This window comes from Lichenostomus cassidix, chromosome 1 (genome assembly GCF_008360975.1).
Source record: "Lichenostomus cassidix isolate B80296 chromosome 1, HeHo_3.0, whole genome shotgun sequence".
NCBI lineage: Eukaryota > Metazoa > Chordata > Aves > Passeriformes > Meliphagidae > Lichenostomus > Lichenostomus cassidix.
The window spans coordinates 16,290,226-16,315,529 of NC_139479.1; the positions used below are offsets into that span (position 1 = coordinate 16,290,226).

The 25,304-nt window shown below is 43.1% G+C and overlaps 1 protein-coding gene across 1 annotated transcript; it reads right to left on the reverse strand.

Moving 5' to 3' along the window:
- Window positions 1-1,151: 1,151 nt before the first annotated feature.
- Window positions 1,152-23,979, reverse strand: GRPR (gastrin releasing peptide receptor). The gene is made up of 3 exons (XM_085051500.1): window positions 22,764-23,979; window positions 4,701-5,052; window positions 1,152-2,202 (listed from the first exon to the last, which is right to left on the reverse strand). The coding sequence occupies exons 1-3, from the start codon at window positions 23,180-23,182 to the stop codon at window positions 1,810-1,812; spliced, it is 1,164 nt and encodes a 387-aa protein (XP_084907626.1). The 5' UTR covers window positions 23,183-23,979; the 3' UTR covers window positions 1,152-1,809.
- Window positions 23,980-25,304: the final 1,325 nt, after the last annotated feature.

Genomic DNA, 25,304 nt, shown 5'->3' on the forward strand with positions numbered 1-25,304 from the left:
TCTCTGAAATGGCTGCAGACTGACCTTCTTGTACTGCATGTGGCTTCATAGTAAAGATTAGGGAAAGCATGGAAAATGTTAATAAATGGGGACCTCAGCCCAGTAAATTGAAATTAACAGCATAGTGACACAGTCAGCCAAGAAAGGGAACTGACTCATCTATAAAATAGCCCTATCCCATTAGTTTTCAGGCTGAGTGGGATGTGGGGTTACTTATGACTGCAGGAGGGGATGAGAGAGGTGGCAGTGCCCAGGGCTGGTAGAGGAACAGGGCAGTGTTGCCCTTAGCAGCACAACAGAACAGTGGTGTGGCCACATCCTGAGCGTACATACCTGTGTGTCCAATCTTATGCGGAGGACAAAAGAGAAAATAAGTTGAAGTTTTCAGAGCCCTGCCTTTGGCATCAAAGCCTGCTTGAGTCCTTGGAGACAGCAGCTCCCACCAGCATCCCAAAGCAGCCGCAGATGCAGGGCTGAGTGCTTTTACATTGCTTACATGACTTTTTCTACAAACACAGAGAAAACCCAAGACAAAGTTTTACCAGCTTTCATTTATCTTTTGCTGTGGCAATGAAAAGGACCATCATCAAAGAGGAAAAGGGCCATTAAAAACCCAATATCCCGCTACAGTGATTGGTTTATGGCCTCATTTGGCAGCAGTTTTATTTATCAGGTGTGCAGCTTCCTTGTGTGTCTTATAGCCCAGGCACTTCAGGAGTTTGTTATCTGCAGGACACTCTGCTCCTGTTTCCAGAATAAATGGTACCTGGCACAGGAATTGTTCTGGGGTGATCATTACAGTAGACCTGATTGTCCAATCTGTTAGCCACTTTTGGCACTCTGTCTCCACAGATTTCTGTAAAGACAGTAGGAAAAAATGTGGGTTGGAGACCAGACCTTGCATTGCTGATAATTTTGGCTGAAACACTAGTGTTTTACAAAGCACTACTACATGAAAAATAGCTGTACTTCCATTTCTGCTATTGCCTGCCCTTAGCCAAACCCAACAAAAATTTTGTGGTACCACTTAGGTGATGGAACATGCACTATCTCACACCTTTGAAGACAGGAAGAACAAAACAGTAATGCTGGAAAATTGCCCTGCTGTCTCCTCCACAACATGGCAAAAGCTCACACAGTTTAAAACTGTAAACATATTTCAACTCACATTTATTCACGTTACTGCTTTCACATTGACATGGTGCAAGATACTGCTCATTTCAGATGGGACCACTGAGATGCCCCAGTAAACTCTTGATGTCTTTTATACCATTAATTAATACTGTAGTCAGAACATTAATAAATACTTGAAAAGTCTGTAAATGACCTACGGCGAACTCCTTTGTAAAAATATTTACCTTATTTAAATGGATTTATTTCTATGTCAAAATACATTACACCATGAACTTATGGATGCAACTGTTCTGACAAATTGTGTGCATCTCATACAGTCTTTATCACTACTGGAAATCTGCATAAATTTGGGATTGAGCAGGAAGTAATGAAGATTCTGCAGAGCCAAACAAGATTTGATCTTAAGGTGCTCATTTTGCTCTCACTGAAAGCACAGCAGCATTTCCCAGGGAGATCCTGTGGGCTGGTGCTTGATCTGATGTTCCAGCAATGCCTCAGCCCAGGGTGAAATGTTGGATGCTTCAACCTCGGCCCAAGATGAAATGTTGGGTGTTTCAAGCTCCTCTGAGTTCTCTGAGCACACCACACCTCCTTGATGCATGTGTGTTGCTCCCCATCCCCATGGAGCAAAGTCCAGCAGCCGTGCTCAGCACCTGATGTCCCTGACTGTGCCCTTTAGACATAGCCTTCGTGGCACATGTGGTTGCCATTGATGAGGCTGAAGGTGGCCAGGGAGTGGTTGGTGCTCTTGAGGGAGGTCATTCTCGTGGTGCTCCTGGCCATGCTGTGGGAGCGGATGAGGAGGCGAGCCCTGCAGCACAGCAGCTGGTTGTTGAACTGCTTCCGAAAGCTCTTGCTGAGCAAGTAGAGAGCAAAGGGGTTGACACAGGAGTTGGTGAAGGCCAGGATGCGAGCGCAGATGCTGGCAATGAAGTGCAGCACAGAGGTGTCCACCTCGGAGTAGTGGTAGGACCGGTATAGATAGATGATGTGAGTGGGCAGCCAGCAGAAGGCAAAGAGGCACACGAAGACCAGCACGGTCCTGGCCAGGCGCTTACGGGACTCAATCTGCAGGAAGAAAGAGAAACATGGATTACCTGCTATTCCTAGCTCAGACCAGGGCCTGACTGTTTTTGCCAGTGCTGCAGCTTTCAGGCTAACATATGGCAGGTGGCACGTCCAGACCAGGGAAATCTGGACTGCAGGTGAACACAGCCAAGAACTCTCCTTGTCTCTCCTCACCCCCTTTCCTTTATAAATAAATAATTCTGAAAATTTATTACATAAGAAGCAGTCTTTCTTTTCCTGTTTAGAGATAAAATTCCAATGGCTTGTCACTTTGCAAAATCCCATCTCTGGCAACAAAAGTGTGGACAATCTGCATTAGTTATCCACACATAATATATACAGTCATATGCAATTTTAACATATTACCTTATTATTATTACTATTATTGTAATTAATTATCATGTAGGAGTCTGGGATATTTCACAGGGCTCAGAGGCAGGACATTCTGCCACAGGGCCATGTGGTGTATGTACACAAAAGTGCTGTCAACAGCTCAGAGCCCTTTGAGACCAAGTGCAGCACTCAGAGTCTGCAGGAGATGGAGAAACAGAGAGGATATTCTGTACTTGGAGAAACACCAAGGCAGCAGTGAGGGGGAAAGCACTGGAAAGCCACCAGGAGACAGCTACAGGTGGTGAATAGATGGGTGACCACCTCTCAGTATAATCTGAGCTTTGTCAGGGAAAGGTGTTTCCACAAAGACAGCTAGCATGCAGTATAACCTTCATGCAGACCAGCCACACTTTTGTTTTACTTACTTTTACAAGCTTGGACTCAACCCAAAGTTATTACTCAACTGAGGGGAACTGAGGTAAACCATACCTTGTCTTTTGTCCACAAGTACTGCACACTACGATAACAAAGCCACTGAAAAACACATCTCTCTTCCTAATGAACACGAAAGCCATGATTGCCCAAAATGAAAGAACAGAGCTGCCCAGAAAAACCTGCTAAAATGCACTGCTCTCTGGGAGAGGTTGTGCCGCCAGAGTTTGTGGACTGGAAAGTGTAACACTGCTGACCTTTTAGGGCTTTGTAATGTTCTTCTCTGTGGTAATCCCAGTAATGCTCCCCAGACACTCCTAGAGAATTAGCTGCATCCCACTTCTTGTATTTAAGTAGGATGTGAATAGCCTGGAACTGCTCCTAGCTCCAGCTGTGCTGCCCTTGCTCCTGCCCCAGTGTGGCCACAGCACCTGGCCAGGCTCCTGGCTCACTTCCCCATCCTCACTCCCCTTCCAAGCTGCACAGGTAAATTGGAAACTGGGCATCTTACACCAGCTGATCTATTCTCAGAATGGCTGCAAGCAGGCAGGAGAGACATGACAAGCCCATTTTGACTTTGTTGTGTGCCTCCTTAATGGTACCAACCAAAAATCAGCCATTGAACTCAGGAAGGATTGACATGTACCAGGTGATAATGTCTCCAGAGAACAGGCTGAAAATTAAATCCTTTGAGAAAGGGCTGTCCTTGGCTAAAACATATATTCTTTTTAAATGTATTCTTAATTTGATATAGGGCTATTGAGGCCGCATCTGCACTATAAAGAAAGGAAGCAACGCAATAAAGAAATCGATACCAGTTATCTCAGATGGAGACATATAGCACCTGAATGCACTGCAGGATGGGAATGATGGATGGAGAGTGCTAGACTGCAGCCTGGCCTTCTGCTTTCTTTAGAGCTCTATCCCCAAAACCAAAGGGGGAAAGGGCTGCTTGTACTGCTCACTTTATTGCCACTAATCAAAATAGCCATCGAATCAACAGAGAAATGGCCTGCAGGGCAAAAGACTTACACACATTAAAAAGGGAAAAAGGACAAGGATTTCAGGGACTGCACATCATTAATGGGCAAACTCCAAGTCTTTCCAGCCCTACTGCTTCAGCACAGCACCTGAAAGCTATGTGAGATGATTGTGTTGGGTCAGCCTGAGGTGGAGGTGTCAGCTGGGTGCAATTGAGAGGACAGTTGTTCAGCTAAGAATGGCTTGGGTCAGTTTAGCTGAGGTTGAAGCTGAGGTTCACCTCATTTAAAAAAGGAGAGGTAAGGCAAGTAAGATAAATACGTCAAGGTAAATAAGCTGTTTAGAAACAGGCAGTGCTTTATCCAAGGTCCTCTCTCTGACAAAGCAGCTTTGTGAAGTTTTGGTTTTCTCCCATATGACCCCTTTGCTTCAATCTGCAAATACTGTATTGAGCTATGTCTCTTTCCCTGCATCCTAGACAATACCCTCCCAGGTTTTGGCAAGGGTCTCCTGCTATGCTTGCCATGGTAACCACTCCGCCAAAGTCTCTGAACTTACAAACAGGAGGAGATACTTTAACTGTTTAGCCCTGTATCACAGCTTCTTTCAACCATTTTAATTCTTTTACCCCACCTAATCTATTAAAATCACCATACCAGACACGATCTGCCACAGTATGAATTTCTCTGTATTCCCTCTCTCCTCCCAGATTCCCAGAGAATGTGGATTTTTAAAGAAAGTCAAATCTCTACCTGTTTCCTCACATGGACATTTCCTTCCACAGGGATGTTGTAAGCACTCCGGATCAAATTCTTAGCAATAAAATAATAATACACTGAAATGACAGATAGGGGAATGATATAAAATATGAGAAATGACGCCATTGAGTGAATTTTGGGATGAAGCCCATCTGAATGAGGGTAAGGAGCACAGCTGATAAAGGTTTTATTAGTCCCTTTGTCATGGAAAGGGTGCAAATCTGAAAACACTGCTTCAGGGATGGCAAGCAGCATGGATACAATCCAGATTATAGCAGCTCTCGCACAAATCTTCATCAGCGCGTGGGATGCTTGGATCTCCATTGGCCTTACTATAGCTTTATACCTAAAAAACAAACAAAAAAAAGGAAAATAGTTTATTGATCTCAACACTTGAGCATTGTATTCCTGCTTTGCCTTTCCATTCAGAAATAAAAACCCAAACAAAAGAATTCTGTACTGAAGACTGGATTTTTTTCTGGTGTTTTAAGTTTCAATGATTTCAATAGATTTCTCATTTTAAACCACAGCCACCTGTCATCAGTTCATTCAGTTTCATGTGTATTGATTATGAGTTCATTTAATTTGTAATTGACCTGACAAAGCATAGGGTTCCCTGACATTAACATGTTAATTAATATTAATGACATTAATATGTGTCCAAATAGCATTAAGACAGGAAGTGTAATCATAGACTTCTCTTCAAAAGCATACAGCATCTTACACCCCTTCACAGAATAGTGTTGGAGGAAACGGGGCTGAGATTTGGCCACATGTTTCAAGCTAGGTACACTGGCCTCCTATAAGCCAAATCTTTTTTTTCTCAAGCTACAAAGAGTATGTTGCCTATTTTACCTGCTGTTTGGTTGTGTAGCTGGCAAGAGTTTTCACTAACTCAATGCATTCATGTTAAGTAGCCAGAACTGCTAACTGAGTTTCGTGAAGAAAAAAGATATTTCTTGCTATTCTAGATATGTAGAGACATTTTTTGATTTCAAATTTTGTCTTTCATGATTTCAGCCTTTCAGAAAATTGTACTTTAGAGTCCAAGAATATCACAGAATCAAACTGATTTCAAATTGGTGTATTTAATGAGAGGAATGGAAAACATCAGAGTTTCACATATGCTGGAGCCCTACTCTGGCAGGAGTTCACACTTCAAGCAAACCACAACTCACATATGCATTTAAGGAACAAGACATAAGAAAAAAAAACAGTAGGCAGGAGGATCTACAGGTTTCACAAATTAGCCTGTAGGGTCATTATTATAACAGTTACAAAGTGTTGGATATTTCATCCAGGATCTGCCTCACACTGCCCATGGTGCATTTGGATCCCCCCTGGTCACTGTCTGCTCCCTGAGGGTCAGTGGGTGCCTGGGTCCTGGGCTGTCCCAGCCCTCTTTGGCATGGCAGGGTACATCCCCTCAGCTGCTCCAGAGTCCATTTCTAAGCTCCTTCCAGGGTCCTGGCTCCTTCAGACAGTTGAACTGGGCAATGAGGTGAGACCAGAGGCAGTGAGCATAACACCCTGTCCAAGTCCTGGCAGCACATTAGGACCTCTCCACCTGGCATTCCAAATCCATGCTCCAGGGTCACTCCATGATTCCCCACCTGCTATAGCCTTCATTATCCTAAAGCTCAACATTGGAAAGAGTAGTCCATCAGTCCTGCACTGTTTTAACTGCGTAATTGCTTTATTTGCAGGGTAAGCATGGATTCAGCTTCTGATTATATGCAAATCCTGCCCAACACACTTATCTTTCCCTCCATGTAAGTATATATATGTCTACATATCTCTGTATTTTATATACGTCCACATATTTATAGATGCATGCAGATACATGTATACATAACTACATGCATATTTACATATTTATACTTATTTTTATAAAGACTGTATCGGGACATTTTGGCATTTGCAGCTATTTCTTTACACAGATGTCTCGTCCAGAGGACTTTCCCTTTCATGTACTTGTCATGGTTACAGGAGAAAGAGTGCCAATATGGGTGTAACCAAACTGTATTTTACACCCATCTACATTATTCCTGCTGCACTGTTAATGATGGGTCGTTTGCAACAGCTGCCCAGTGCACACCCCACCCCTCAAGGTATGAGCTGAATGTTAAATTAGATAAGGGAAAGAGGCAAACCCTTCCAGGCTGGGTAGTGTTTTCTTTGTCTTCATGTGATAACTATACCCAGCCTAGGGGGGTATCTCTGCTAGTGGGCCATCATGACCTCAACAACCTCAGTGAGCAGCTGTAACAGGACCTACGTCATCAAGGATTCCCCAAAATATCCTATGACTCACAGGTTTACATCATTCCATTGTGAAATTCCCCCACCCCCCGGGAAGGTACTGAACATTCCTGCCTGAATCTGACTGCATATAATCTGGGCACCTGGGGGTCTGGGACATCACCACCACTGGATTTTCAGAGGAGGACCAGACTTTCCACAGGACCACCGCTCTCGACTGCAACCAGTGTTTCAACAGAACTCCAGTCGCTATTGGATAGAACTGTGGCCACCACCCAGTCCAACAGGATGTCAGGTTGTATTCTGAATTTTCTGGGTTTAAGACAGTTTTCTGTGTATCATTGCATTTATTGCAGTAATTTTATTAAATTGTAACACTGACCTGAACTCTCTCAAGGTAATTGTGTGGGGGTTCATTTCTCCGGCTGGTTTCCTTTTCAAACCAGCACAGAACTACAAACACCTTGCTCAGTAGTTAGCTGTTTAACCACTTATTCTCCAAGCTCTGCAGCTCCCCTTTATTACAGCTGCAGCAGCCAGACACAGTATTTTTAAGGCTTGCTTAGCACCTCTTTAACTTGTACTCTGAAACTGAGGATTAAGTGGTGCCATGCCACAAAGAACAATCTTCCAGTGCCAGATCGTAAGCTCAGGCAAAGAAAGTTATGGTACTTAAACAAATATGATGCTATGGCTATTGCAGTCATAAAACAGCAGTGCTAGGCAGATTACTAAAGGAGTGTTGTTGCAATAGCTCAATTTATAGTCTCATTGACCAGATATAGATTATTGACAGAAACACTAGCTAACTGAAAGTCTTCACTAAACCTTAAGGAAGAGAAATGCAAAGGGGCATTAATAATATATCAAGGAATTAACAAATTTAGTTGATTCAAAGGTTGTTCTGCAGATGCTTACTGTATGCTTATCAACATGACATGTTAGCATGATTATTTTAGGGATTTTCTCACAAAATATAGGCACCTGAGAGAATATTTTCCAGTATTATTTTCCAGGGACATGGATAAGTTAAAGAATACAGAGAAAGAGAAACTGTTTAATTTTTATTAACATTAACAGAGTTGGGGGAGCCAGAAAATTATTCCATTTCAAGTTATTAGTACATTTTAATTAGAGATGGCACTTACAAACAAAGTAATTTGGACAGAACATAATAAGAAATGTCTAGGAATGCTGGCACTAATTACTAGCTGTTCAGTTTATTTTTAAAGCCTCCTACAGCAGATGTAAGAGAAGATCTGAGAGAGATTTTGCTTGCAAGGGGTTCAGTGTAGACCCTAAGCATGAGAGTGAAAGAACGGAAAGATAAAACAGAAGAAACAAAGCTAAAAAACAGATTTTGAAAATACAAGTTCTCAAGTGCAGAAACACAGGTAGATATTTTCTTAATAGCCTGACAATCAAATATTACTTCCTTGATGGTGGCTTAATTTACTGAGAATTCTCCAGTAATCTCTGTTAGTCCCTGAGTATTGATATGTGACTGATCAGTACCAAGCTGGTAGGAATCCCCATTTCCAGTCACCTTGCTGATGTGCCAGTGGGTCTCTCCCAGCTTGTGTCTCAGCAGCTCTACTCTCCCATGCCAGCTCAGGCTCTGGACAGCAGCTGCAGGGGCTGCTCCTGGTAAGGACATGGGGGGATGAGGAATTGGCCCTCCAGACTGGTGTTTGGGATGAGACACCACTAGATTTACCTGTTGCTGGTGTTCAGGGTGTTAAAAAGCTGCACCTCCTGGTTTCTGACTGGAGGTCAGAAACACCTTCATGCCTTTACTTTTCCACACCACTTTTCTGACATGGTCAAGCCTGGGTTTTATAATTTGTTTGACATTTCTTCAGAACTTCATCACGGTAGACTGGATTTGAGTAGCAGCTCATTTTGCCTTTCAGCATGTATATTTCCAGTTTGTATGTCAAATAATATTTCAAGTTTTCCACAGCTTTGTCCCCTGCAATTTGTTTTTCAATGAGTTAGCCTGAGGCACGTGACTTTTCTGTATTTAATATCCAGCATGTGAATATTTCAATCTACTTTGAAAGGGACATTGATGAATATGCCTATATACCTTGGAGGAGCCATAGACCTCATGGACCTGGGCTTTCATGCAAAGGTCTTACCACAGTATTATTTTTAACCCAGGTAGTAACTTGGGCTCTGAGAGGATGTGTTGCATTGCATGCTCAACTGTCTGCAGTAGATCTAGGCATGGCCCTGGACTGATCACCTCTGCTGCTCTCACATTCAGGATCTAATTGTTGTTTGAAATATGTATTTTTTTTTCAGCTAAACTTTCCCTATCAGCTTTTAAAGAAATTTCTGAAAAAGTTAAAAAACCAGAGATACAATTCATGCCCTGCAGCAAAGGCCAAAATGTAAAAATATATCTTCTGAAGATTCAGTTGAATTAAAAAAAGACACAGTCAAGGATTCATGCCAAACAGCCCAGATGAAAATGACTGGGTTGCTGATCTGGTTGGAAATATGAAAGAGATGCTGACCTTTACTACTGCTCAGTCTTCAAATTTTTGTGTTCCTACTCTTGAAGCAGTAACCTGCCATGTACACTGCAGCTGCCAATGACCTTCCAGCCACGATGGATGCCAGTCAGCTCCTCGTCTCACAGTCTTACTCAAAGAAGCCCTCAAAAAGAAATTACTCATGGGGCTATCCTAAGTGCACTTAATATAATTGCAGTTCATGAGGCACCATGAGGATTCCCCCACTAAGGAAATCCACCCCACACCAGTCAAGTGACTCTGGCGCTGTCCCTGTTCTCCAGCTCAGTCTCAAAGAGGAAGTTGGTGGTTGTGTGGCTTCAGCCCAGAACATCTGATTGCTTCTTAACCTAATCCCCAAAATTCACTGTGGATTGGTAGGAGCCCACAGAGTATGTGCATCTTCACTGAATCCTTGAAAATGTCTTATACACATCCCTTAGGATCTTTATCATGCTCATTGAGTAATTGTTTCTCACAACTGAAACTACTGAAATGACCATAAACCACTAAAATGTGGCAAACCTAAGGTCTTTCTGTGGTAAATACTTTTCCCACTGGGGTTACTATGCCAGGGAAACAGGAAAACCATGTCATTGTCCCTGTGTTAATAATAATTTAACTAATGATAGCATCCCCTAATGTACTCTAAAGCTTGGAGTATGCAAACATTGGTTAATACCATGCACTTAGCCCCAAAGCCACAGCTTCAAATATGAACAGAAGTAGCTGTAGCATGAAAAAGACAATTACAGATATACTGCCCAAAGACACCAACCAAATTATGGCCCCAAATGGATGTCAAAGTTTCCTAGGTATAGTTTCCCTGTTGGTACAAAAATATTTTATCCATCTTTGTGCTCCTCAGCTGAGACAAGAAAATACACACCACCTGAAGCATAAAGATTTGCCTTAAAGCCCTACTGCCTATACATTTCTAAGCATAGATATATGAAGGGCTGCAATATTGCTCTCTGGGGAAGGAAGGATCTTATCCATAAAGACTGCAGCCTCAGTGCTTCCCTCATGGCTTTTTCCTGTCACCTTCATCCACTTACTTATGCCTGCTACAACAGTAACAAAAATTAAATTAAAACAACTAAAGCATGGGGAGGAAAATCAGATGTTTCCCTAGGATTTTAAATTAATTTATCTCCATATGTCTGTCTCTGGTTTTGGGGTTTTTTTAGGGAAGTAACTTTATACTGTGTGGTAAAGGTGGTGCTTTAGGCAGCCTTAGCTATGATTGTTTTGTATTAATGCCTTTCTCCCCCCTTTATGTCAGCAAGTAAAGCTAATATAGATAACCCAGGAGTGTAGGAAGAGGAAATGGCTGAAAGAAGCTCTGGCACAGAGTACTGTCCTTTTCTATCTCAGTCCTTCCAAGCATGTCCATCTTTCCACAGCTTAACCTCACACTTGCAAAAAATATAAGAAAAAAGAAAAAGCCTGCCTGTCCTTCCTACAGAGAAAAAGCATACTGTCTCTCCAAAATAAATTTGCAGGAGTACTTAAGTGTCAAGGAAATAGTATTATTTGTTACTACGTCCTACACCCTTCACATAAAAAGGTCCTGTGCCCCACTCCTGAATTTGTATAATGGTTTAAATACCAAGTGTGTTAAAACCTGCTCAATCAAGATTTCAGAAGCCTTGCCCACCCTTGCTTCATTACCAGTCCCACTGTTTAGACTGCTTCAGGCTGGTGGAAAGATGTGCCATATTGCCCCTTTCTGTTTTCTCTCTAAAGTGAGAAATCCATTTAGAAAGTTTTGAATCTGTTTAAACTGAGCTCTATTTTGAGAAGTTGAGCTAATTTGAATCTCAAGTTTAAATAAAAAAGCAGGGATTGGCTGGAATGGACTGATGTCTTGCAAAAACAGTCATGTAAATTGCTGAGAAGTGAAAACACTGAGTTCTTCCCAGATCTAGAAAATGAGCTCCTGAAATTGCCACGACTGCCTGTGGTAATGATGGAAGAACTGCCTCTCAGTCAGCGTGTTCCCCACACTTCTTCTGTTCCCATTTGTAACTGAAATTGGGAGAAAAGTGCAATTTGCAGTCCCTCTGATCCCCAATCATCCATTCCCATTTGTAAGGTTAATGTGTGCACATTGATCTGATCCTGGCCTGAAAATAGACCGAACAAAAATCTTTTCATTAAGGTTTTGCAATTATGTTCTGCTAGCATCACATTATTGTTTTGCTCACATAATATGAAGGACTGTCTCAATTACCATGCAAAAAAGCCTCAAGCAACAGAGAAAAGTTGATGCAATGGAAAAACTACATAAATGAAGAAGATGGAGCTCTGTTGAGTGTGAAGCTCCACCTGGAAAGCAGGGAAAAATATCTTACTAAATATCTGAAGAAATTTATGACAAATGCAGTGCCACAAACTTTCTTTATTGTTTCCACCATGGATGTTATGAATATTTATAGCTCTGAAGACAATTCAGTAAATCCACAAAATTGCTAGAGTGTCTAACCCATCAACACACTCCGACAACCTATTCTGGGTCTATCTGCTTTCTGCATACTTAGTAAAGATTATCATTATTATGCATGATTCTTGAGTGAACATCTGTTATTAAAATCTTTAGTGAATTGCATATGGGCACAAAGACATCTCTAATGGGCAAATCTTAAATACATTGGCAGGTACTGCCTACTTTCTCTTTTTATTAACTTAACATTTAAGTGAAAAGAAAGGAGGCATTGATAGAAGTCGCATAGCTCTTACTTTTAAAGCATGTGTTCAAAATTCAATCTGTATACCTGCATACTGCTACATTATCCTGGAATATGGACAAATCAGAATTTCAGTCCAGCAATATCTAAATTCAGAATTGAGGCAGAGTGTTTTAGAGACCACTCAACTGCACTGCATATTGGGGAAGGAGATCTTAAACACTAATCATTTGACAGTGAATGTGCTATTATTAATCATAACCATTTAGAGCATAAAATCTTTCAGAAATTAACTATACATATGAAAAACAATGGATTAAAAGGTTACTGCAGGAAACAGTGTGAGTCCCATGGACAATGCTTTTCTTATCAGAAAACTCCCTTTTGCACCCAGGGTATTAATTCCCAGAAGGTGATCTTCAGCCTAATGCCAAATTAAAGATTTCAATGGGGCCAGCCCCACAGTTCCTTGCAAGCAGATGTGAGACCTGCTGTCTGAAGCAGGGTTAGGACCCATTCATTTACAGAACCACAGAATAGGTTGAGGTGGCATGGACTCACAAGGATCTTTGAGCCCAACTCCTGGCCCTAAACAGGACATCCCTAAGAATCACACCTTGTGTGTGAGAGCATTGTCCAAATGCTGCTTGAGCTCTCTCAGGCTCAGTGCTGTGACCACTTCCCTGGGGAGCTGTTTCAGTGCCCAGCCATTCTCTGGGTGAAGAACCTTTTCCTAATATCCAATCTAAACCTCCCATGACACAACTTCAGAGACACCAGAGAGAAGAGATCAGTCTGCCCCTCCTCTTCCCTTCATGAGGAAGCTGTAGACTGCAATGATGTCTCCCCTCAGTCTCCTCCAGGCTGAACAGAGCCCTTAACCACTTCTCATGTGGCTTCCCCTCGAGGCCCTTCGCCATCCTTGTGGCCCTTTGGATGCTCTGTAATAGTCTAATGTCTTTTCCATATTGTGGCACCCAAAACCGGCCCCAGCACTCAAGGTGAGGCCACCCAAGTGCAGAGCAGAGCAGAGCAGAACAGGACAATCCCCTCGCTGGCCCAGCTGGTGATGCTGTGCCTGATGCACCCCAGGACACAGCTTAGAAACATCCTTTAACTTCAAAACCAGCGATCTCCCACACACATCTCCCCAGCACCTGCTAAGTACTGCACACATTTCTATGTGCTCAGAGCCTGGGTACAGGCAGAGGAATGTGCCTGCTCGTGCCATGTGGCACCAGAACACATGCTGGCATCGGGGTTGCAATATGGTGTGCATCTGCAGTGGAGCTGGGGGAATTGGTGCTGCCACCTGGGCCACCAGGCATGAGAAGGAGCATGTCCCAAGGGTGCTTTCCATCCAAGGCTTTGCTGCTTCAGCCCAAGTCTCTAGGGATGTCAATGGACTGGGAGCAGGGGATCTGCATGCCTGAGGATTGAACTTAGGGCAACTAAAGCTGGGGTCTCAGACATGGACCCCTCATTTCACTAGAGAATCTGCATTATTTCTCTTGAAAGCACCACCTCTAAGCAGGTGGCATAACTGCTGGACACCCCACAGAGCCAGTTATAGAAATTCATTACAGTTTCTAGAAATGGCAGTTTCTCAATGCAAAAAAGTCCTGCCTGTGATGTACAATAAATCAATATTGTACCTTGTTTTGATAGAGAAAGAAGCGCTCATCATTGACCTAAAAATTAGCACTTCCATAAGCTATAGCAGCTGTGGTGTGCTTACATTAATTTCGTGGAAATAGAATAAAAAGCTACGTAAATTTAGAACCAAGGCCAGGTTGGATGAGGCTTTGGGCAACCTGGTCTACTGGAAGGTGTTTCTGCCCACTTCTGGGGGGCTGGAAGTAGATGACCTTTAAGGTCTCTTTCAACCCAAACCAGTCTATGATTCTATGATTCTATGATTCTATGATTCTATGATGCTATGATGCTATGATTCTATGATTCTGTTAACTTCATAGTAACAGATTTCCTAAAGTTAAAAGCAGCTTTCAAATCAACTGACTGAGAACACAAATGTAAAGAGACAACACTAACTATACATTAGCTGCTGACGTCCAGCCTGCTCCCTGGTATCTCCCACTTGCCATGAAAAAAGCTGCCCCAGATAACAGAAAATGAGGAGTCATGCTAAAACCTCAAAGAAGTAATTAAAAAAATCAATATGCAACAGATGGGGAAAAAAGCAAAAGTAAATGACAGCAAGTATTGGAGTTTCAAAATGTTGGTGACTGATAAGGGAAGCTGGAAGAGCCAACAAATTATCAAAGGTCACTCTGTAACAGACAAATGTGGATTTTTAAATACATTGGGAATAAAAAATACCAGTAAGTCAGGCATACACATAAATGGTGAAGAACAATGATGAGACAAAGTGAAAAGCAATAATCTGATATTTGTCTTCAGGACCAAATGTGTAGGAGATATACGTGGTTCTATACTATGTGCAGTACTACAGATGTAGCAGAAAACTTGTGAGCTGTATTAAAGAAGATATGAGCCACCATCTGCTAACACAAACTAATTTCACACCAGCAGACCTGAATAATTTACACCTCGGAATACTAAAGGAACCAGCTGAGGAAAAACTGGTGTTAATTTTTAAAAAAATTTTGAAAAAGTGGTGAATTTCCTCAGAAGTGGAGAACTGGCTTCAAAGTTGTGATGTTCAGAAAAACTGGATGGTGTGACCAAGAAAATTGCAAATATTTGGGCTGCCCAAGATGAGTTGTGGAGAGAATAAGAGATAAGTTAATCTTGCTAACAGGTGATAATTAATATAAGTCTGTCTTGTTTAACACACAGCAGATTTCAGGGTTTTTTTATCTTGTCACAACATGATAGGGTATGTAGACAGGATGTGGGCCATGCTGGCATACAGGGGAGCTGCAGCTTTACTGGGCATGTTGACACAGCTGACTGTGCATGTAGATGTGCACACGTGTGAGCCAGGGTACATGTGACCCTCCCTCCTATCCCTGCCCCACTCCCACAGGACAAGGGTTAAAATTAGGACTCCTGGCCTGGGAAGGAGGGGTTCCAGGCAGGGACCCTGAGACCCATGCTTACCTAGCAGGGCATCAAGCATGGTGGTAAAAAGTCTGTGGAGCCATTTGTAGCCTGAGTCCTGGGAAACTGCTCTAGCTGCAGTGTTATGTATTGTGCATATCAGCTGCCTTGAGCAGGCTATAAAACCTTTGCAGATGACACAGTGGCTAACCAGACTGAGAATGTTGTAGAGTCATTGGGGTAAATGGCCACAGTCTAAAAGAAACCATTTAAACTCAGCTATGTGTAAAATAGTATATGCAGGAGCTAAGTGAGCAGGAGATGCAAAAGAATTAGTGCTCTTGTTAAGGAAAGAAGAGACAAGAGAAGACATTAGAGTGACTCTTCTGCATGTGACAAAATGAGAAATCCTGTGGGATTCTCATTGTGTCATGGCTTTAGTGCAATCCAATATAAAGCTAAGTCAATTATATGATACTTAAGTCTTTTCTGTGGCTTCAGTAAACGTGTCATAAGAGATCATCACCACTGTAAGAATCTTCAACAGCATGTAGGGGCTGAACAGTCTATTGCTATCCCTGACTGCTCTAATCACAGAGCCATAGAATAGCTTGGTTAGGAGGGGACCTTTAAAGGATCAACAAGCCCAATGCTCCCGCAATGAGCAAGGACATCTTCAGCTAGGTCAGGTTACTCACAGACCCATCCAATCTGGCCTTGAGCACTTTGAGAAATGTGAGGCTATCCACTACTTCTCTAGGCAACTTCCCTCCAGTGCCTCACAACCCTCACCACAAAAAATGTTTTTCTTATGTCCAACTTAAACCCACTGTCCTTCAGTTTAAAACCATTGTTGCTTGTCCATTACAGGCTTTGCTAAAAAGTCCCTCTCTGTCTTTCTTATAAACCCCTTTAAGTTCTGAGCCTCTTCTTCTCCAGACTGAACAATGCCAACTGTCTCAGCCTTTCAGTTTTGCTGTGAGTTAGGTTATTATGCAGTGGTTAGAGGTCAGATGAATTTTAAATTCAAATATGACACAAGCTCTAAGCAGAGAGGGTTACAGAGTGCCAGACACACAAGAGAGGGTAGGGTGATATATGCACCTTTGGTCTGAATACTCAGAAAGCAGCCTCATGTTGTTGGAAAGGTTTGTTTTAATCCAAATCCTATGAGATATTCAGTAGCCCCTGTGCACAGGTGTGAGCAAGATATACTGCTGAGTTGATGGCTAATGCAGTATCTCCTGCACCCACATCTCTCGTTCTCCCAGATAATTTGGACATTCATGTCTCAATCTCATGCTTCAGAGTTGCCTGAAGGTGTGAAGAAACATCTTTTTCTCTCAGGGTGTCATGGTACTGTTTTCTGTCCTGCTTCCCAGAGAGCTGCAGAGACTGACTGTAGCCAGAGGGCAAGTGAGGACAGGATGGGCAGAGCAAGTGAGGACAGGATGGGCAGAGCCCTGACAATGCTTCTCCCTTTGATACTCCGCACTCTTCTGCAGTCCAGTTGAACTGATCACCAGCCTGGCATCAGGAGGAGAGTTTCTGCAAGGGATCTACAGGTTTCTGCTTTTCTGCACAGCCCACCGTTGCTGGGAAGCCTTCAGGTGCCTCAGCACTGTGAGGGGCCCATGGACTGACCTTGTTTTCTGCCTCATGGCACAGGCTGGTCTTCTGGATATCAAGAGCCCTTGCTCTGCCTGAGATCATATGCAGCAGGCAGTGTGTGGGGGGATCACAGAGCCTGCTATGGGCAGGAGCTCATGGCCCATGGTGTCCTGGATTGTAGGGGATGAGGTGGGCACCTGGGCATCAAACTGCTGAAAAACAAGGTGAGGGGACTCCATAGGGCTAGTGGTGAAGTCTCTTTTCAAAATAAGGAAAACAGGTTATTTAAAGGGCTGTCTATGAGCAAAGAAGTTACTGGATGTTTCACAGGATGGTTGTTCCTGCTTCTCCTTTTTCAGCTCAACTCCCTCCTACTCTTCTCAGCCAGGCTGCTGTCCACACCTGAGCATCAATTAGGAAGACGAACTGATGGGACCACCATAAGCTCATCTCCCTGCAGTGATGCTGAAATCCCAGCCAAATGCTGGGATACACAGCCAGCAAATTCTCCACAGCCAGTTGCTCTCCTTAATAACAGTGTGGACAGCACCTTGTACTATGAGACCATGACAACTGATTGGTGGTTTTAGATTTTACTGAAATGTAAACAATAGGTAATCTGTCTTTTCTTCCTTTTGATTGCTTAAATATTGACAGTCTCCAGCACATTAGCACTGACTCAAAGCTCAGATTTGCTCACCAGCCCCACTGCTATAAATGTGGGCTCTAGTCTTCTTGGTTATAGAAGTGCATCTATTGTGTTTTGGCCATCTGTTCTGGTTAGTCAAGATATTCAGAAAGTTTGTGCAGTTTGATCACAGTTTGTTGGTGGAGATGGATTCAGGGGCTGAGGAAATGAGAGCTAAAACTAAGGGTGTAAAGAGTAGTTTATATCATATTGACACAGTGGCCAGCAACCAGGATCTAAGACTCTAGTACATCAGCTGAAAGAGATGTGTGTAAATCACCCTGCATCCATCAGCATGTGAAGGGCAGCAGCACAGATACTGTGCTAGTGGCAAGGGTGGAGATGGGGCTGCCTGGTGCTTCAGTGCAAGGGAAGGCTTTGGACTGGGGCCCAAAGTCCCTCCAGTTTTCTTGGCTGGCTTGGAAGGACTGATGCTCTGGCTGAGATCACATCAGTAGATCCAAACTCTCCATGTAGGTATCATTCTGCTGACTTGCATCCACTGGATTGGAGGCTCTCTTGGTAGTTCAGAGTGGCTTTCTCTGCCACCCCCTCAAAACTTCCTGGGGCTGTACAGTAAATTACAGCACAAGTAAAATGCTCCAAAATAGTGTCTTAGTGACCTGAAGGTATTTAATGAATGCTGTGACTAGAATGCCCAGAATAAAATCATAACCACTATGGCCTTGGCACTTTACAACTGATGGTATTGAAAAAAAAGTGTAATTCTGTAAATCAACTCAATGGAAATCTGGGTTGACTTTCCACAGCTTTTTATTAGGGTGGCATGCTTCCCTTAATCCTCTTGTGGAGACATAATCCAGTGATTGTAAAATAAAATAAATGAACTGACACATAAATATTACACCTCCTGCGGTATTGTATGTAATATTAAAAGTAAGGGCTGGAGACATCTAAATCACAGAAGAGATGAGTCCACTAAACAAAGAATTTTGCATGTTTAAAAGTGTATTTCTAGAAATTCTGGATTTGTTTCTTTTCTTGCACCACTGCTTTTTTTAGGAGTGTTGTTTGAAAGTTTTATTTCTTAGATGAAAAAACTGTCATATGTGTTCAAAGGAACATCAAAAGTTGTGTTTGTGATTCATTCCAAGGGACCCAGCAGAGCTGGGAGCCCTGCAGCATCTCTGCATCCATCCCTGCACCCAAGGCACTAATGTCAACATTTCCAAAGCTAACACCCTTATTTCAGGTCTCCCACATGACTGCAATACTGCAGCTGGTTTACCACCATAAACCACCTAATCCCATATGTAATGTCACTCCACATATCTCACTACACTGTCACTCCCTCCCACCACAGGACTGCAGGCAGCTCTGGCTGGCAGGCACTGCTGCAGTTTTCCAGTATTAAAATCCACATAATCCAAGGTGCTTAAAGTAAAGATGCTGCTTGTAAACTCCAATTACATTTTACACTTACTCTGCTGTGTGCTTGTAAAAACAGCATTGCTTCAGGAAGGTTTCGCTGCATGAGCGCCAGGGCATTTCGATCTTTTACATTGTCAGCCTAACAGTGGGGAACTATGATCAATGCTTGACAGCCTGCTTAATTCAAATGCAAATGTACAAACCATGTCAGTCACGGGAGAAAGTCAATTAAATAAAGACGTCTCCCATGACATGGGCAATTAAATAGTTGCTCTTCCTCTTGCTGTGCAAAGATTTTCCTTAATTTCCTGTCCCTTGCTGAGACAGACTTGGCGATTCTGCCTGGGCTAGAAGCCCAGGTGTCACTGCTCTCACGGGTGCCTCTGCACCCCTTATCCCTGCACTCAGGAGGAGGTGAAGGAGGAGGAGGGCAGAACCCAAGACCTCTTTTCTGGGATAAGCTGAGCAGTAGCTGAAGAAAGCACTGCCTTGACAGTGCAGAGCAGCAGGGCAGACAGATGTCCTTCCCCTGCCAACCTCATTTACAGTCTTTCTAAAACACACAAACATCACACACACACGCATGGGCTGCTTGTTTCCTTGCTCTTGTATACTCAGCACTGGCGCCTTATCACTCATGGAAGGTGGCTGTAAGCACAGCCCATGCCTTAACCCTCTCCTGGCTGCTCTGAAAATTTGACACACTTGCAGGAAAGCAGGTGTCACCCGACAGCTCCCTCTGCTCCTGCAAATGGAGCCAGACAGATGCAAGCACTGTGCAGCCAGTGGAGTGGTTCAACAGGAAATATATTTCTAATATTGTTAACCCTTTTTTGCCTTTTCTTACATATTGTCTGATGTAATTATAAAATCTCATGATTGTACACAGAGCCATTCCAAGCACTCAGGGATCCTCTGGCCATCCCTACCTGCTCAAACCTGTGCAGGCATGCTCAGCTGTGTCCACATGTACACAGTGCATTCCCAGGCTGGGAGGTTCCCACCGCAGGAAGAGCTGAGGTCAGCAGTTTGTCCCTCTTGTTTCTCCTTGAGAAGTTTGCAAGTGAACAGTCAATCCTCTGGACAACCCCTCGCTGCTGGCAGGTCAAACTGCTGAGCAGCTCTAGGTGCTCTGTGCTGGAGGCTGGCACTCAGCCAAGTGGTTGTAGTCATTGGCAGATGATAGATTCCTAACAAAAGGGAAAGGGGAAATGGAAAGGCTAAAAGTGTACCTCAGAAAGGTACATACCCTTGCACCAATGATGTGAGCTGTGCAGAAACCTATTAAAACTGGGGCACTCATTTTCAGGAGGTGATCCAACGCAGCCAGGATGGTTTGGACCATTGTTGTAACGTGGCATAAGTGTCTCACACACTCTCACATACTCTATCTGCCTATCACACCCACCCACTGCCTTTCACCTTGTTTCTATGGTCATGTCTCTGGAAATGACCCTCTTGTATCACACTCCAATGCTTTTCTTTACACATCAGACTTCTGATTCCTGTGATGTCTCCCTAAGCATCACCATGATACATTCAGTAATGACAGCAGTTACTCCCACTTGCTTTTGTCATAGGAAGGATGCTGAAACCAAGAGGGTTTTATGATAACTTTTTGCAGATGATGAATTATAGACAAAAGGTCTATAGTACATTGACAAGTCTCCCTTTCCTTGGAGACAGTGCCATGTAATGCTATTCACAGGAGGAGGTTTAGGAGGTTTTTCTCTCATATGGTGTATGGCTTTGATTAATGAGACTAGGGACATTCACATGCCTCACGTGAGCATCTCAGGTACAGTTCACATCACTGAACATTAACCATCTCACCACCATGCCCCTTTCTTCTGCAGGTGTTTCCCTTTGTGCAGGCCCATGTATGTCATCAGAAATGGTTGTCTATGAAACCACCCCACATACCAGACTCAGCATCTCACCTGCAGCAGGGTTTTGGGCTGCCAGACCCTCCACAGCCCCCAACAGGCATCACCATGCTGGTTCACATTCAGCTCACATGCTGGAAGTTTCCCCTTTACATTTTAATGTTATTTCCCTAATGATTCTGGTATGATTAATACTCAGGTCTGGAGTTCAGGGTGACAAGTTTTAAGGAAATAGATTAATGGGCTGTGAGCTAACAAAATCTAGACTGTATTATTTTGTAAAAAAATTATCCCAGCACTGCTGTTAGTTTATCAAAATAGAAACTTCAGCAAATGTACAGATATGGGACACTTGTGTTTCAAAGCACAGCATATTAGATTCATAAATCTAACAAACTTAAATGTTTAATTATTATCTCCTTCTGCAGTGGACCACAGATGCATTAGAAGAGGGTAAAATGATCCCTTGGAAATGGGAACATTTGATCACCAGTGCAGCATCATGGTTAATATGTTCCAGATAAAGCTGAAGTTCAGAACTTGAAATCTCCATATCCCAAACTTGGCAGAGCTGCTGTTTTCTGTTCTGTCCTATCACTTCAGGCAAAAAGTGATATTGACGTGAGGCTCAGTAAAAGCATTTGCAGTGTTTACTTTATGTAGCATGTGATCAGATAGCAATAAATCTAACATAATCTTCTTTACAATGCTTTTCTTTTCCTTACACCCATTAAAACAACTTACAGCTTTGGGAAGATACGTTTTCCTGGAGAGATACTTATTGTTTTCCCAACATTTCCTTCAGAGCAGTCAGGGGGATTCAGACACCACATCTAACTCAGGAGTAAAAGTGCATATGGTCCTTCACTAGTGCAGTTTTCCTATTTTCACAGCATTTTAAAGCATATTGCTTTAAGACTTTTAGCTACACATAGGTCTGTTTGCCATCTGCTACTGGGACAGACAGTGCTATTTTTATATATATCCCAACATGGAGGGGTGAACAAACATATTGACCATTCTGTCTCTGAAACACTAAGGGGTCATCTGCTTTCATTGAGACTGCAAAAAGTATATTAAAATATGTACATGAACTACATTGTAACTCAAACAAAAGTAGTCTAATGTTTTAAAGCAGTTTAGCAAGAGACACATAGAGTGCCATGCAAGGCACAACCCAAAGCAAACCTAGTTTCACTTATTTGTGAGCAAGGATACAATCCCCATGTATATTTTGACCAAAATAAAACTGAAATAATATTTGACTCAGTAGTTCTGTGTCACTTCAGCGTGGTTACAATGTATTCCTTAATCTCTTTTGGAACCATGCAGAAAATAAGCCAACATATTTATTGCAGGTTTTTTTTTTACTAAACATTATTGGAAGATGAAGTTTTTCAACCAACAGCACAGAGCAGTTTTGATTGGACAAGGGGAAAATGGTTTAACCAAGGAAATACACTGGCTATGGCAATCTGCAATCCCTGGCTTCAGCAAACTCATTTGAATATTTGAAAAATACTTTATTAAATACTGCCTGACAAATCATTAAGTTTAAGGAAGCAAGCTACTAGAAAGAATCAATTCTGACTGCACTTTAAATTGCTGCTCCAGTGCCTTCACCACTTCATGAAGTATGGATCAATTATCTCTTTGGCAAATATGGAAATGCTATCTTTTAGCAGAGCTTCATTAGTGGTATGTTCTCTCTCTGGTCTTTAGCTAGACCTGCTCTTGTTTCTATTTGAATTAATGTAGACTATTAGCTAAATTGCAGAAACATTTAGTTTAGAACAAGTTTCCTCTGTTCAGTCTGCATCCTCCTCAAGTTGTATGCTAATAACCATGAGAAATTACCTGAGGTGGTTCTTCTCTCATTATAATAAAAATAAACACTTTACCTGAAAATACAAATTTGTAATTGTGCATTTTATGGAGTCATAATTTTGCAGGCTTCTTTTCAAGGCAATAGCAGTCAAGCTTACCTGTCAGCTGAGAGAGCAGTGAGAGTAAAGACTGACACCCCCACAGAGGTGAGCTGTATGAAGGGGATAAGTTTGCACCCAGTTCTGCCAAACAGCCACTCGTCAGCAAGGTACCTGCTGGCATCCACAGGCACACAAGTCACTAAAAGCAGCAGGTCTCCCAGAGCCAAACTGGAAATGAACAAATTCGGAACATTTCGCATGGATTTCACAGTACAGAAGATCTTAATCAAAGTGATGTTGCCAATAAGGCCTATCAGAATGATGATCCCGTAGATCGTGGGGATGGCGTAGAGGAACGCTGGGTAGAACCAGTCTTCCCCGAGGAGGGAGAAGTTTGCACTCTGGTTGACAGAGATGTTATAGAAAATGAAGTTATCTGTTTCTAGGTCTAGCAGAAGGCACTCTCCAGATGCCATCGTCCTGCTTAGCTCTTTTCAGAAAACAACTTTCTTCTCTGAAAGTCCTCAAATTCCTTAAATTATTTTCTTGCTTTAATTTTGCTGCTCCTTGCTGGCTTTGAACAGTCAGAAGAATTTAAAAGTCATATTACTTTGTGACACATCTTGTCAATAAGCAAACAAAAAAGCACCTGCAGCTTTCTCCACAGTCCTGTTCCCATAAGGTGAAAAGAGAACATGTTTTAGCATTGTTTGCATTGCGAATCTTGCCTTTTGCTCCTTGAATTGTCTTGCTGTTAAGTATTCCTCAGCTCTGGAAGGCAAATTATCACATTCAAAGACCAGCAAGTGGCAGGCATTTTCACAGACGGGGCTTGTTAAACTCCCAGCTCCAGGTCTGCCGCGCAGCTCCGAGTCCGAAAGCAGGGAGTTACAGAGAGCAAGAACTTTCGGGAGTTGCTGCCACGCTGCATTGCCGATCTCTCCCGCTTTCGGTGCCTGCCCCCGCCAGCTGGATTTAAAGTGAGGGGGGAAAGCAGGGCTCGGCTGGGGGCTCGGATCCTATAGGCAGCATCTTCTGGACGTCAGTCGTTGCGCTGCTTCCCACGGTGTGCGCGGGCTGCTCGCAGCGCGCCGGGAGCGCCGGGAAGCACCGGGAGCGCCGGGAGCGCCGGGAAGCGCCGGGAAGCGCCGGCCGCCTGCTGGATGCTCCGGGCAGCGCCGAGCGGGGCGGGCGGGCAGCGCCGCCCTTAACTCTTTAGGAGGAAAAAATACACATCTGCTCACTTCGGGCTCCCGACGGGAGCGTCACCGGCTCGCCATTCACTCCATCCCCTCCGCCCCCGCCAAAAAACCCCACCAAAACCGCATCTCCCCACCCCCCCCCCAAAAAAAAACAAAAAACCCAAGCCCCCTCCAACAACCCAGAAAAAACCCCAAACCCACCCAAACCCAACCAACCAGCCAAAACGCAGTCCAATTAATTTTGCACTGCAAATAATGTGTTCAGAAAAGCCATCCCACCTTCTTAAGTAAAAGCACACCTATTTTCCTTGAACTCTAGTATTGAATTGTTCCAATGAGATGAAACCAAATTCATCTTCCCCCTCCTCCCTAGCCAAGTGAAATTAATAAAGCCAATCAGGGTAAAACCCAACGTTGTTAAGTTAGGCAAATGAATATTACCACTGTTAGCCCGAAGTTATCCAGGGAAGCTTGAGCTCTGCACAGCTTTTTGTTAGTTTTTTAATTTGGAGGTAACAATGCTGAGGGACAAAGTTCACCATTCAATGCTGTAATTTCTATCTGTGAGGTACCCATCATACTGGCACCCACAGATAACGCATGTTGAGATGCAGCAGAGAGAAACTTGCTTGGTTCATAACAGTCTGAAAAAACTCCTTCTTAGAACTTAATTAAGATATAACTATTACCATTGCCTTACTGCTTTATAACAGGCTATTTATGAATATATATAAGGACCTTCTGGACTGCAGAGAAATATAGTTAATTTGGAAACCAGCCTGCAGAATTAAATGAAGTTGTAATTTACATTTTCCCATGCAAATGCTCATTTTTGCAGGCAAAAAATGTTTCACCAACGGATAAGAGTTACTTGGAAGTGAGAAGGGAGGCGATTTAAAGCAGGCATTAAAGCCTGATCACTGGTTTCTGCATAAAAAGAAGCATTTCAGGACACAATCTGGAAAATCTCCAGGGGTTTGACAGTGGTGTCCCAGGGTGGGATTCGAAGCAGGAGGCTTCAATAGCTGTTTTTCTGTCTCATTCTCGTGACCTGGGTCAGTATTTTCAGCTGTTTTTCTGCTGTCCACTCTAAGTCAACAAAGGACTTATGTGTACCCTTAACTTTAAGTAGGGCTACTTACATATGTTTTTCAAGCCCATGAAAGTGCTGTGCTGAGAGCTTGAGTGTGCAGAGGAGAAGCCAAATTTTCTGGTATTCCTTTCAGACAGAAGCCTGCTTCTAAGTACATGCTGGAGGTTACCACAGTTAAAAGCAGAGGACTCAGAGCAACTGTGCACAGTCTGATCAGGGCACACAGGCACTTCTGCAGGTCAGGGCCAGCTCTGGGCAAGGCTGCCAGGTTGGGTGGATGCCATTTGGAGGCAATGCCATGTT

Coding starts and splice junctions, on each gene's coding strand:
- GRPR (XM_085051500.1), bottom strand. CDS start 23,182: ATGGCATCTGGAGAGTGCCTTCTGCTAGACCTAGAAACAGATAACTTC. Junction 5,053..22,763: donor ACTGCTCTCTCAGCTGACAG/GTAAGCTTGACT, acceptor TTTGTTTTTTAG/GTATAAAGCTATAGTAAGGC. Junction 2,203..4,700: donor ATGTCCATGTGAGGAAACAG/GTAGAGATTTGA, acceptor TTCTTCCTGCAG/ATTGAGTCCCGTAAGCGCCT.